The sequence below is a fragment of the Rattus rattus genome, chromosome 2 (genome assembly GCF_011064425.1).
Source record: "Rattus rattus isolate New Zealand chromosome 2, Rrattus_CSIRO_v1, whole genome shotgun sequence".
In the NCBI taxonomy this organism is placed as follows: domain Eukaryota; kingdom Metazoa; phylum Chordata; class Mammalia; order Rodentia; family Muridae; genus Rattus; species Rattus rattus.
In genome coordinates, this window is record NC_046155.1 from 192,612,852 (window position 1) to 192,628,174 (window position 15,323).

General features: G+C 44.3%; 1 protein-coding gene across 1 annotated transcript in view; it reads right to left on the bottom strand.

The window, feature by feature from the left end:
- Positions 1-15,323, bottom strand: part of Tulp4 (TUB like protein 4) — a 51,771-nt gene that overhangs the window by 33,942 nt on the left and 2,506 nt on the right. Inside the window, exon 2 of the mRNA XM_032894745.1 lies at positions 2,032-2,212. Within this exon, the coding sequence (XP_032750636.1) occupies positions 2,032-2,176 (145 nt within the window). The 5' untranslated portion in view covers positions 2,177-2,212. The remainder of the gene's footprint in view (positions 1-2,031; positions 2,213-15,323) is intronic.

Genomic DNA, 15,323 nt, shown 5'->3' on the forward strand with positions numbered 1-15,323 from the left:
TGTAGGGTAAGCAGCCTCAGAGGTGACTGAGGGTGACAACGTGTGTGAGCTTATTACACATGCTAATGTATTATGTATTGCTTCTGATACTAAGTGTAAATTACTTAAATGTTGTGTAACATTAAGAATGGTGGGGAAAGGTATGAAAGTGTTTTCTTAATTGTGATCCAATGCACAGAGCAAAAAGCTTCACTCAAAGACAATAAGCAGCCATAGCAGTCAGTATTAGATCCTTAAGTTTTTCCCACGGGAGACACCAAATTACAGAGAGGGTAGAGCCCAGATGTGACTCATAAAGTATTTTACCATGTGTGGAGTACACAGCCAGCATTAGGAAACTGTCTGGAAACAGGCCATGAACAGGCTCACCCAAACATTACTTGGGAAAGAAAGAGTCAGGCTGCAGAGATGGCTCAGTGGTTACGAGCAGTCGCTGCTCTTCCAGAGGACCTTGTAACTGCAGTACCAGGGATCTGATACTCTCTTCTGGTTCTGTAGGTGCTGCATGCATGTGGTGTAGACACAGATGCGGGCAAAACAGCCATATACATAAAATAAATGAATTACAATATCTTTAAGTAAAAGTCTCTATGAACACCTGGATTACCAGAACTCTTCAGAAGCTTCTATAGGTATTGTAGTGGCACTGAAGTCATGTCCCGCAGGCAGTGAGGGTGGTTAGCAGACATGTAACTCATGACAGCAACCTTTTCTTCACTCTAAGCCAGTGCGTCAGTGTATCATACCCTCTGCACTCAAACACTGCTACATCTAATATGCAAATGCGTGCTGCCCGAGAGCACCCCGCTGCCTCTGAGACGTGCACCCTGGGTAGACAAGTGTCAGGTATTCACTGCCACCCAAGACTATGTTAGACTCGTTCTGTAACTTTGGTCTCTGCACACTATTTCCTCCTCTAATAAAATAAGGACGAGTAAATCTGCATCTTACTTACTAGACAGGGTTTCCATCTGAAGACAAGCTATCTGCATTTCATAGAAACTGACTTGTTACTCTGAGGCTGCAGAAATATAACTAACACTTTATCATGGCTGTGACCATCAGGAGAAGGGTAGTTTCTTCCTCAGTGGATTTGTAGGTGCTGAACACTCTCCTCCTAAGGCCCACAGACCCTGAACCCCCCTGATAATTTATTTTGAACATGGGAAAAATCCTGAGGAATCATCTTTGTCTCTGTGACAGGAGACAGGAACGTGCCATCCAGACACAGATGACACTGGTTGAGCCTTTCGTGGGACAGTATGCATCGTTGTGACAGGACTGATGAGAAACCATGAAATGCATGGCTTAACTCAAGGGGATGCAGTGGACAGGAGCCTGCAGCTGGAGGACAGCCTTGTAAGCAAAGATCCTTTCTAGCATTTTATATTGCATCCTTCAAGGGGGAAAAAAAAGTGCAGGGATTTTGGTGACTGGCTAATCCTGATGCTGGCAGAGGCCTGCTGGTTATCAAAGGCTTCTTTCATTCTCCTTCACATCTGACCACCAAAGGTGGGGGAGGCACGTGTCTCGGGCATCTAACACCAACTAACACCAATAAGGCCTACAGAGGGACAGAGCACGAACAGGGACACGGAGCACCAGCTCCAGAGCTGCTCTTTGGAAGAGCAGAATGAATCTCTCTCTTACAGCCACCAGTTCTAAAACCGTGAGGGATTTTGGTCATACCACATATTAAGTTATATTAACAGTATGCAAATTTTCATCCGCAATGAAAATTTATTCCTGCTAAGCAGCTAAATCCCAGAAAACCCTTGGGACAGGAGGAGACGTATGTCTCATTTTATGTCTAGGAAAGCCTTAGTCTTTGGAATGCAATCCTGAGAAAAGGGGTAATGGGAAGCCCTGCATCAGGGGCAGGAGGCCGCTGTGCTGCGTTTCAGCATTAAAAGCTCTCAGGTAAATCAGTCAGAGTGTGTAAGGTGAAGCATCTTCTCTGAGTGATGTCATCCTCTTTCCTGATGTTCTCTTTCCTGAAGGCAGTAAGAGTGAGGGCAGCAAGCTGGTTACCTTGGGGAGGAGAATAATCGTCTGAGTCTGTGTCGCTCTCGCTGCTGTCCTCCACCAGGAAGATGGGGTAATTCCAGGACATGCTGAGGATGCCATCAGATTCATGCAGGAGGACATGGGCTAGCATTCTGCCATGGCAGTCCATGACGATCACCTGCCCATCGGCTGTGCCAAACAATACCTGTAACCAAAGAACAACAAGTGGAGTAAATTTCAATTTGTGTTAGGAGGACAAAATACACGCACAACTAAAAAGACAAACCAATAAAAACTGGGAGGGGGGGGCCCGCAACAGAACGATTGTCTGAGTTTCTTTTCTGTTGCTGTGATAAATATCCCCACAAAAGCAACTTAACAAGGTCTATTTTAGCTCAGTTCCAGGTGACGGTCCCCATAATGGGAAAATCACAATGGCAGGAGGCCGAGGAGCTGGCCACAACGTCTACATAATTAAAGACACACGTGCACGGTCATCTCATTTCTCACAGTTCTACAGGCCAGGGTCACAATCAGGAGTGGTGCGATTCACAGTGAATGGATCCTCCTACTCAACCAATGTAACCAAATAATCCCTCCCACATGAAAACGTGACCAGCAGCATACTGAACATATTATGCTGTTCATACATTTTCAAATGCAGAAAAATCCTTCTGTACTGTTTTTGTTTCTTTTCTAGCTAAAAGAGGAGTTACGAAAACATTGATTTTTCTGGAAAGTAAAGATGCACCAGAAATTCATTATTATAATTCTCTCTAATTTACAGAAAATGTTTATGTCTGATCAAAGAGAAAATACACTTAGTCATGTAAGCATATTATTTTATCATATTTGGAAAACGAGTGACTTTTTAGTTTAGATGACTTATAAAATAATGGGTTTCATTAATATATTCTTTTTTTTTTTTAATTTTTATTTAAACTAGATAGGACCCAAAAGAAAGTCAGGAAAGGCCTGACGCTATATAGCTCACCATTGCTGAAAATACAGCATACCTCCCACAGCCTAGTAAGCATCAGATCACTAGCAAAGAGTCTAATGAATCTCTTTTTAAATTTTGTTTTTAAAGCAAGTGGGCCTGAGCTGAAACACCAGGACTTGCCTTTTGTCTGCCCTGAGAACCCCTATGTTTAGAGTACAGTGTCTGCAGCCAAACTTATCCCCATTAATATATTCTTATTTATTATGTTTTCCTAAAAAAGGTTTGAATTTCCATGTTTAGAATATTTTTCACAGATGATAGTGATATTAATGAGTTAATAATTAATGCAGTGCTCTGAGGATGCCCTTAATATACTCGCTGAATGTTTGCTTTGGGGCAAAGATACCACCAAGTTCTTCATCACAATGACCAGGAGCTGCTGTGCATGCTGGAGTGGACCTCAGAGGAGCTGACAGCTCGGTATGGCTGGGGCTACTCCTCAGAGCTTCCCTTGATCCCACAGCTCTGGCAGGACACAGACAAACCGGGTGTGGGAGGCAATGGATGCAGGCAGGCGAGCATCAGAACTAGCAAATTCTGAGGAAGATTCAGCTGTCAGCTCCTCACTGTGAGTAGCAATGGGCATGCCACGGTGGTTAGAAACCACGCTGGGCATAAGTATGTCACAGCCAAAACATCACAAGCAGAGCCTTGGGTCCCAGGAAGCGTGATGAGCATTCGCCACCTGTAGCTGGACATCTTGCATCTGACACTGTGAAATCCCCGACGGGAATGGGGGCTCTCAGTGTGACGAGCAGGCCACTCATCATGTGTACTTCAGAAGCAGCTTAGGAAGCCAGGCAATAGTCAAACAGGGCTCTCTGACTGCTCCTGACACTGACAGGCACCTCTACAGCTGCCTCTGCAGTTATATCCTTGGCATCTCAGATACTCAGTGAGCTCTTGGTGAAAAGAGTGAATTAAAATTAAGGACAGCAGCAATTTCAAGACATATGGGTAAATAATTAACAACAAGGGAAGAAGTAATAAGCTTATGAAACATGTATGGCTGCTTAATAATGAACTGATCACTCATTAAATATTCCGTTCTGTTGTTTCTGAGATAGGGTCTGTTCAGCCCAGGCTAAACTCAAACTTAAAAGCTTGTTGTTTCATGTTCTGAAGTTTTGTGATAATAGACATGTCCCATCATGCCAAATACTCCTTTAAACATCATCGACAGTTAGGGGCTGGAAACATGGCTGATTTAAGAGCTGAGCTGAAGAACTGCTCTTCCATAGGATCTGGGTTCAATTCCCAGCACCCACAGAGCAGCTCACTGTCTGTAACTTCAGGCAAAACATCAATGCACATGGAATATAAATGCATTTTAAAAAATCATTTATAGTTTGGTGGAAAAATTTACCCCCCAGTGGAAATGAATTCATCAACACATACAGATTAAAGGTAAATACAGACAGAACTATTAGGAGAAGAGGAAATTCACCTTGGCTGCCAACAGAAAAACCCAACATTGTTGGCATGTCTACAGGACATTCTATCAACACGGGCACAAAGATGGACAGCGAGAACAGAGTGCAGACCTCCTGAGTTCTACCCTAAGGCAGGCGGGTATGTACTTAATGAACAGTTTGCAACAACTAGCACAGAACACGCTTTCTTATACTTTCAACAGATGCACGTTTCCAAAGGAAAAAGGTGTAGGGCCCCAAGCAATGCTAATGCTGTGGATGGTGTCTGTGAAGCATGCTTCTCTTTTCCCCTCCCATATTCTCTGGTGCCTTCATGAAAAGTGAATAGACATTTTGGCACATAAAACTTTCTTAACCAAAATAACTCAGTAGCAGTAACAGCAACTCTTCAGAAGCACTCAGGACTTACATATGTCGATCCCGAACTGTTGTGGGTTCTCCTGTGGCCCTACTATTCTCACTGGTACCCACATCACCTTTCTCCTGTCTTTGCCATGTGACTGTCTGGCCCCCTTCAGAGGACACGATGTCAACAGACTGACAGCAGATTGTTCATCATTTTTTTTTCCTTTTTTTTTTTTTTTTTTTATTATTATTAACTTGAGTTTTCTTATGTACATTTAGGTTAAGTTATTCCCTTTCCTGGTTTCGGGCAAACATCCCCCTCCCTCCCCCCTTCCTGGGGTGTTCCTCCCAACCCTCCCCCCATTGCCCCCTCTCCCCAACAGTCTAGTTCACTAGGGGTTCAGTCTTAGGGACCCAGGGCTTCCCCTTCCACTGGTGCTCTTACTAGGATATTCATTGCTACCTATGAGGTCAGAGTCCAGGGTCAGTCCATGTATAGTCTTTGGGTAGTGGCTTACCCTGAAGCTCTGGTTGGTTGGCATTCTGACAGCAGATTGTAATGAGGCCTGTAGGAAGGGTTAGGTCTAGGAAGTGTCACAAGGATGCTGCCTTCGTGGTGGGATGAGCGCCCTTTAGGAGGAGAGAAAGTACAGGTTGTATCCCACGAGCACCAAGGAAAGGCAGTGTGAGTACCTGGGGCCAGTCTTCTGCACACCGAAAGGGGGCCTCGCCAGTAATCAAACTGGGTGACACCTTTATCTTGACCTTCTCAGCCTCCAGAAAAATGAGAAATTGATGTGTTTCAGCCAACCCATTTTCCATACTTTGTTCTGGCAGCCTGAGCTGAAATCTGAGGGATGGGAGCTGTGTGTAACAGCATGTGTCTCCCTATGACCTGGTACTGTGCATGCAGCTCAGCAGTGTCTGCAGAGGGCAGAGCACGCCTCTGCACTTAGTGACACTCCATTCCTATTTAGAGAATGAAGAGAGCAGCCAGGAGAACAGCATATCAGCCTTTACAAATAAGAGAAAAAAGAGAGAGGGAGACTGGCAATTTAATGAGTGACTGCTATTCAAGATCCACACCAAAGCTAAAGAACAAAACACCAGGTCCAAGAGTCCACTATGAATTCATTCCAACTACAGGTCCCACAGGAAGACGAGCCACTCCCGAGATGAACTGAAAGGAAGAAGCTCTCGCAGTCTAGCTATCAGCAATGACTGAGAGAGCAACTGTTTTGAAACAAGTATGTCACAGATAACTGAAGAACAGGAACACAACGTGAAATCAGATTTGAAAAAAACCCCAAACCCTCCATTACAAGTTCTTTTCATGACTAATTTCTTCCAGAGAGATAAAGCCTGTAGGAGCAAAGGGCTTTGGGAGAACGAGACGGGAGACTAATGCGACCGCATGCAGGAAGACATCCATCTCCGCCCACAGCCCTAGCCAAGCAAGGCGCAGAGCTGAGCGAGGCACACTGGTACTGGGGCACGACAGCCCTTTCCGAGCTCCTGCTTGTCTCGCTGGTCCAGGTTAGGCCCAACTCTCCTTTCTCTCAGCAACTACAATCACACCAACTGCCTCCAGATCTCTGCTACGGTCAACCTTTCCCAGTAAACACTGGCTTTGCTAAGGCTCCAGTGCCCAGCGTCTGTTCTCTCCCACAGAATTGGTCTTGCGCTAACCACAGCCCTCACTCACAGTTCTCTGAACTCCACTCTGGTTTTGGGTCAGTCTCCTTCATATCTCTTGAGGACAGGTCTGTACCCCAAAATGTCACATGGTTCTGTGAAGAATGACTAGTGACTATTGTAAATTAATTTCTGCAAAAACCATATCATTGGCTTTTGGCCTAGTTTTTCAATTTTTATTCAAAAAGTTTGATTACTTTGGACTGTTTCCTTTTCTTTAAATTAAAACCCAATATTTACTTCTTCCTCTAAGATTGCCTCTCCCACATTTTCTTCCTACTCTTTCTTCTGGTGAGAGTAGGCACAAGCGTCTGTAAGGTTGTGCCAGTTTCTTCGGAGGTAGCTAGTTCGATGCTCTCTCTGCATTTCAATCACCTTTCAGTTGGAAATATAAACTACAAGGCAGTTTTATCTTAAGATTTATTTTATTGTATTTTTAAAATTATATATGTTGTGTGTATGTATGTGCTCCTGAGTGCTGATACCCATAGAGATCAGGTGTTAGAGCCCTCAGAGCTGGCCCAGGTGCTGTTGTTATTGTTTGGGTTTTGGGATTTTTTTTTTTTTTTTTTTTTTTGCTGTTATTGTTGTTCCTTTAGCAATAATGTGATTTTAGTAATCCACATGTGTGCTGGATAGCAAGACACAAGCTAAAGTCGTCTGAGAGGAGGGAAACGCGATTAAGAAAATGTCTCCATAAGATCTGGCTATAGGCAGTCTTCTAGGGCATGTTCTTAACTAGTAATTGATGGGGGAGGGTCCAGGCCATCCCTGGGCTGATGGTCCTGGCTTCTATAAGAAAGCAGGCTAAGCAAGTCAGTACACAGCACTCGTTCAAAGCATCTGCATCAGCTCCTGCCTCCAGGTTCCTGCCCTGTTTGAGTTCCTGTCTTGACTTACTTTAGTGACAGACTATACGATGTGAAAGTATAAACCAAATATATTTTCTCCCCAATCTGCTTTTTGTTGATGGTGCTTCATCACAGCAATAGACACCCTAACCCAGAAAATATGTCATCTTTTCTTTTCCATACAGAACTGGTTTTACATAAGCATAATTGTTGCCAGTGGTTTACAGGGAACTGAGGGAAGAGGGTGAAGATGCAGCAGCAGCCGCAGGCTCTCACTCTGGAAGCAGCAGCAGCTCAGCAGTACAGTTCGTTACCTTTACACACAATGCTCATCTGCATGCTTAGGAAGGCTGGACTGAGGAACTGTGTAGCAACAGCAAACTTCCACAAACAGCTTTTTGTACTGTAGTGTAACTATCAGCACTAGAGTTAGTTCCCCAGGGAAGTGGTGACTTTTCTATAAGCTTCATGATTAAGAGCCAGGGAAGCATAAACACTGGCAACACGCTCCCTAAACTTCCGTATGCATAGTGGCAGAACCGAATGGCCTGCTGAGGACCAGAATGAAAAGATATCCTTCTTTTTCTTCAGAGGAAGACTCTGTTCTGTGCAATTTACACCAAACTTCTCCCTCTCGTTTTAGAACAGTGGCCTTCAAAAGAGCTTCAACACTAGGCCTGGATATTTTGTAACTAAAGAAACAGTTTCTAAAATCAGACAGCTGTGCACCTGCACCTGCTAGAATAGTTTCTGTTTTATTCTGAAAAGATATGAAATATAGCTTCATAACTGACTGTAACTATCACTTCTAATCTGTGTGATTCTGAAGACACCACATCTCTTTTCTGCTGAAGACTACCTCTAAACTAACCTAGAGAGAGCCTCTCCTGACCAGAAATGAGCTTTCTCATCCCTCCTCCCAGATCCAGAAACGACTTTGTAGCGGTGCACCGCAAAAGGGAATCCCATCCTTATTTTAAGGCCTTAACTAATTGTCTATGGAAGACTCCTTTCCAAACAGGTGAGGAGAGCATGAATCCTCACAGCTGAGGAGAAGAGCACAGTGAGGACTGACTCCCTCCTTTGCTGGCTAGCCTCATCCAACCATTACCCTACTGTTTTTTGTTTGGAGCGTTTTGTGTTGTTTTCCACGTATTCTTAAGTTTTTGAGTGCTTTATGGAAGACAATCCATTTCTTTAACTCAAACAGGTGCAACTACTATATTTGTACATTGTGTTTCATTTTGTTGCTGTTGTTTTTGTTACTGAGGGTAGCAATTAAGACCCCAAACTGGGCACAGTGGTGCACATCTATAATCTGTGTTCCAGGAGGCTGAGGTAGGAGAACCACCAATTTGAGACCAGCCTGGGTTGCTGTGCTCCAACACACGTTAGAATTCTCTAGGTTCAGCTAATCATGGAATCATAAAATAAAATTACAAGATACATGAAATAGAAATCGTTCATGAGATTTACACTGAACAATTAAGAATGGAAGATGGAAGGAGAAGTGTTGAATATACATGTCAAAGTCAACCTTTTGCTAGATTTTCTTCATATGGATTATTTTTAATACCACATCCTGATGATGATCCCCGCCTGAATGTCAGCGGATGGCTGGACGGCTGACCTCCAGAATCAGTTGTGCATGTTCCACAGGTACTCCTGTAACACTGTCATGGCTGTCATTTCGTGCCTACCCACAGCAGCCCACTTATCATGTCTGCCTTCGGCACTGAGAGCATGTGTGCTCTATCAGAGATATGTGCTGTTCCAGCACAGAACTAAACCATCACACTCCAGTCAAACTCTTTGAGCCCTGACCTTGACTGTCCCAACCATGATCTAAGAATGCAGAATTTCAGCACAAATAGTTTCATTTACTCCCCTTCTGCCTCTGCTGGCCTTGAGTGAGCATTGGTATTGTTTCTATAAACTCAAGGTCATGTTCCTTCAAGTTCCTGCCTGTGAAAGCTCAATGTCTCTAAGAGAACCGGTGGTTCTGAACCACGACCCATGACAGGGCCCCATCTCCTGCTTTTGGTGGAGGTCAGCTAAGTAGGTCCAGGATCCTAATTCCCTTGACAGGCACCTTCCAGCTTTTGTTCCTCCCTACTCAGTACAGGGTCCATGTGTCCCTTTCTCTCTCTCATTCTTCCTTTAAAACACCCAGTCATTCTGCACAGATGACAGGGCAGCTCCATTCACTTTGCTTCAGTAGCCACTGTAGTCTGTCCTTCCTGGGCTAGCTTGTGTTGGGATTGGTTTGTCTTGGTACCAGGGACAGTCCTGTAGACCCTGCTTTAGCCACTATGTATCTCAGGGACTGTGGGGCAGGGCAGACCCTGACTTTAGTACTTCCCAAACTCGCAGGCTGACCTCAAACTTACAGATCAGTCTGCCCCTTCAAATGACTATGCTCAGTCATTCTCTCAACCCTTTCACGAAGAAGTTTATTAGTAGGTGCAAGAAAAAAAATTTTTTGGGTTGGGGATTTAGCTCAGTGGTAGAGCGCTTGCCTAGCAAGCGCAAGGCCCTGGGTTCGGTCCCCAGCTCCGAAAACAAACAAACAAACAAAAAAAAAAAGTTTAAAAAAAAAAAAGAAAGAAAAAAATTTTTTTTACCATATTTAGGAACATACATATATATTTTAAAATTCTGTAGCATTTTAAATAGGATTCAAAAGCTTTAAGGGCTGGCCGAGGGAGGTAGGAACAGGATTTAGAGTAGGAGTTACAATAGGACCAGTTGGCCATAAAGTGGCCCTGGTCCTGGGTCCTTCATAAAGAAAAGAATGCTTCCCAACAGGTCACACAGTCTACAGGAACCCAACAATCTAGGAAGGTCACATCACATGAAATCATTCATAAAAATGCAAGACATAGACATCCACCTTGGGCCTCCTTTTTGGAGGATGGCAAACCTGGCATTTTGGTTACTTCATGCGTGGGGTTGTGTTTTAGAAGCGTGTCCTTCTTCCTCCTTCATTTGAAACATACTGAAGTATATTTAATAGGTAGTGCACCTGAACTCTAACAAGGTAGGGAAGACCAGTCCTTAGCTCCGGGTTTAGTGATTTACACCACTTGTGCTGCTCACCTCTAAGCATGACTTCCCTTGTTCACTGGAAGACAACAAGACCTGGAGAAACAGCTTCAACAGTGGCTGCTCTTAACAACTTGCTGACTGCCACATGTGCTTCTGCTCACTTGCTTGCCTGTCCCACCTTATGGCTTTAGAGTAATGAGAATGCAGACTAGCTAGAGCCTAGGCCTTTTAGGAGCTACCCTGGCTTCAGTCTTTTACGCTCATTGGTGCTGGAGTGTTTATTCCAGAACGAATCCCACCACACATCCACACAGTGCAAATCAAGTTCCTCTAGCCTGAAGCCAAGCCAGAGGCACATGTCTCCAGTGGCCTGGGTGCCCTCTAGAGATGTTCTTGGCAGGAGCCAACAGCTACCACATGGGTTCTTCACTACATTCCCTCTAGTCACTAGCAAAGGTCTTCAACAAGGTTGTGGATCACCAACATTTTCATCTACCAAACTTGAGTTCTTGGCTTTTGTTTTTCTCTTTAAAGAAACTCTCCCAAAAAGTCTGTGTAAGGGAAGGGAGAGAGACTACCATTTGCTTTTCCTGTTGGGCTGAGCATGGTGGCTTCTGAGTCACTGCCTTAGGACTCACAGCCTACAGGCTCCCAGAGAGATTAGAAGAGGCTGTGGAGACAGCCAGCCCTTACAGAGGAGCCAGGGAAATGTTACCTACAGTGAATACAAGTCTGCTGGAAACAATAAACAGTCATTAATACTTCAGTCTGGCATTTTTCTATGAGGGTGTGTTTCTCTTGTAGGTGTTAGAACACCTGTGTGTCAAATCTTAGAAAAGCACTTTTGATTACAAAGCAGTCGTTAGTTGAGAAAGCAGAGGCTGTGTGACTGTTTGTTTTGGACCGTGAGAGAGCCCCTTCTCTATCCGACAGTTGCAGCCATTCTGGTGGGCTGTGGTTAGGAGGGCAACACACATTCTGAAGAGACTTGCACAGATGCACTAAGAGTGAGTGAACTCAGAACTACTTTAATACAGCAGAGCCGCACACGGTGGTGCAAACCAGTAACTCAATGGTGGCTCAGGAGGTGGAGGAAAGTGAATCATTTCTGTGGTTCCACACCAGCATGGCTGCAGGACAGCCAGTGGCTACACACAGAGACTGTGATTCAAAAGCAAAACAGACACAAGCATGATATAGTACTTGCCTGATACACCCATGGCCCTGGGTTCACATTACACATCACACACACACACACACACACACACACACACACACACACACACACACACACACACACACAAAAGCACACATGGATACAGAGAGGAGAGAGGAAATGATAAAAAGTGAAAAAAAAAAAGACAAAATTTGGCTCCACTCATTTTAACATGATACTGAGATTGCCCTTAAATGTTTAATTATGCACTAACTATAATTATCTTTAGATTTAATAAAGTAAAAATATATAAATTGTAAAATCCCAAGAAGACAGCTGAGTTAATAAAATGCTTGCCACACAAAGGTGAGGGCCTGATTTTGATATCTGGTAAGCACAGGTCCTAGTGAGAACCTTGGTTTAAGTCTTGGCTCCACTGCACCTGCACATTGTGTTTCTAGCGAAGCATTTGTAGATAAATGGGACGTTTACTTTACCTGGCTTTCCCTCAATGTCACCTAAAGATGACTGTATAAACTCAGAGTACTTGGGGTATCACCAGCACCCTGACCAGATGGTGTACTGTACTAACCCTCCTTTTAGCAAGGGAGATGAAATAAACCTTTCAAGGTGAAGGGGCTGAAAAAAGAGTAGCCTGGTTATGCCTGCATATTCTAAAATCAGGAAAATAAAAAGGTGGAGTCTTAGTAACTGCCAAATACTTATTAACCTAGACCCTTCCCATTTTATTTGAAATCATTTTAAGAGTGTGTAAGGAAATGAGACATGAGCAACCTTCCCTTTAAAGGTTTTAGGGTTTACAGAGTCAGTATGAACTGCACTCAGGGAAACAGGGCTGGAGCAGCCGCAGCGGTGCACTAGGTAAACTCCTCCCCATGTACGCACAGTCCCTGGAGAGCCCTGCCCCAACGGCGGGGGAGAGCCCCCGAGGACTGTTTTCTTGGGGTTCTTCCAGGAAAATCAGGAGCCACACAGTCTCTTCCTGTGTCACTACAGGTGTGCATTCACAAACGGTCACCGCAGAATTCTTCATCTTTTAGACTGGCTTCCTAAGCCTGGCTTTGAGGCTGTGGTCAGTGGAAACAGAGAAAGCATGATGTCTGGCTGGCTGCTGGGGCTGTTACAGCCTCTGCCTTCTGAAGAAGGACCATGACTCTCCAGTGGCAGGCAGCTGGTCACCACCTTAAACCTCCTAGAGGCACAGTCCCAAATGTCTGTGTGGCAAGGCACCTTCACATTCAAGTGCTCTGTCCTTCTCCCAGACCCCAGAAAGCAGAGAGGAAACGCAGGTCAGGGCTCTGCAGAACACCCCTCTCACCCCTCTGCTCCAGTACCTCAGACTTACAGGACTTACAGACTTTCCTGTCAATCAGGTCTGTTACTTCTGCATGCACTGTCCTCTCCCTCAAGCCCTACAATGCTCTACTGTAAACACATCCCAACTCTATCAAGCTGTTTACACCACTGCCGTTTCTGTGGGCTTCTCTTTCCCAATAATTTATTAGTCTGTTAAAGCTGAATTAGATGACCCCAATATTTGTTTTCTAGCAAATTTATTGACTGGGACTCTATTTTGAGGTGAGGACTACCATATGTGACAGTCTAATCTAACAGGTGTGGGTGTCCTGAGAGACAGACTCTGGGGATGCAAGTGTCCAGATGAAGTCATGTGAGGGCACTGCAAGCAGTGGCCACCTCTAAACCAGTCACACTGGTAATGTCTCAGTGTTGACTGAATGTGAGGAAGGAGTGTCTGCAGGCTGGGCCACACTGTCTGCAGTGTGAGGAAGGAGTGCCTGCAGGCAGTGTGAGGAAGGAGTGCCTGCAGGCTGGGCCACACTGCAGTGCTCTACTAGGGCAGTCCTAAGAAGATACACACTGTCCTTGTCTGCCATTCAATATCCAGACAGGACTGCCTTCCCTTATCACAACACAAACGTCTTGCATGAAACAAATGCCATGATATAACAAATTAGCTGTAAGAACTGAGAACAGCTGTAAGCGTAACTTGATTTTCTCCACACGAAACTGATGAACATTGTGATCCGAGTTCTCAGAAAAATAAAAACAAAAACAACATAAAACTCCAAAACAACAAAAACAAAAAACAAACACAAAGAAAACCCAAACACTTCATTTTCAGCTAGGCTCACTGATTGGGATCTCTATGAATGTGGAATGCTACTGCAGAATGTCGTAGGTCCCTTAGTAGCCATTCACTGCCCACCGCTGTTTGACCTAACATTCTCAGCTCTGTTTTTGAATGTGGACACAGCTCTAGCGTCCACCAACCCCACGGTGAAGAATGTTATCAGGCAATGTCTAATTTTTACAACAGAGACTTCCCACTTCACTATAACCTGGTATTTTCATCCACTTGAAACACGTCTTAATTTATGTCTTTCTCTGTACTATGGGAACGACAGAGAGCCATCAACCATGCAAGAACACGGCATTTATTTACACAATCTGAACCTGAGTTCCTGGGCCACAGTCACTCACATTGAGCTATGACACTCACCATTCTAACACTCAAAAGCGAAACGTTGAAACAGACCACCAATTGGCATACACAGATTAAACTGATCATGGTTCTAAAAACAAAACAAAAGTATACAAAGTTAACACAGTTTTTAAGGCTGGAGAGATGGCTTAACAATGAGGGCACTGGCTACTCTTTCAGAGGACCTGGGTTCAATTCCCAGCATCCATGTTGGCTCAGACCTGTCTGATCCACTGCTAGAGGATCTGATGCCCTTTTCTGGTCTCCAAAGGAACTATACACACATGGTGTCCAAACACATGGGTGGGCAAAACATCCATACATATTTAAAAACAAAAACAAAGGGGGTTGGGGATTTAGCTCAGTGGTAGAGCACTTGCCTAGCAAGCACAAGGCCCTGGGTTAGGTCCTCAGTTCAAAAAAAAAAAAAAAAAAAAACAAAACAAAGAAAACCCCCCAAAGATCCAACATTTCTCTAACAATCAGGGAAACGAACCTAAACAATGGATGACATCACTACTAATTTCTGAGTGTGGGAATATAAGGCTGATGTGTCAACATGTACAAGTATACAAAAATATGTGCACGGAAGGTAAGAGGGAGAAACAAAAGATAACTGAGCAGGAATATTGTGGAATATTATTGGTTAAATTTAAATAAATCTTTATACTGAACACATTTGTAACCACAAACTGGGGCAAATATTCCACATCCCACCGACACCATCTGGAGCACGATGTGGAGCAGGAGAATTCACAGGTAGAAATACACTCTGCAAACTGAGAAACAGTCACATACATGAATCCAGTTAACAATGGATACTCAGTCATTACATACTCCCCTCCCAAAATGGCACATAGGCTACCAATCTAGAGTGAAGAAAGTAGATGACAAATAGGAGGGGAAAGAAACCCAGACTTAAGTCACTTGTAAAGAGTCACTGCTTAGATATTTAGAGGTTGGCAGGAAACATCCCAAATCCTCTCAGAGTCTGGGCTGTCTAAGATGTGAAGGGGAAGGCTTCTGTTTAATACTGTCCTGACCAAGCTAACTTCTCTGAGAAACAGGAAACAGAGGAGCCAACCCTCACACACTTGGAGGGTTGAGGTCAGACCACCACCCCAGGCCACAGCAGTCAGGGACCCTGCCAGAGCCAGCGGCCACTAACTGCAAACATAAGGTGAACTTCCCATCAAAATCATGTCAGAGAGATCAGAGAACGGCGAGGCAGGATGTAAGAGTTACTTCTGATTGCTACCTG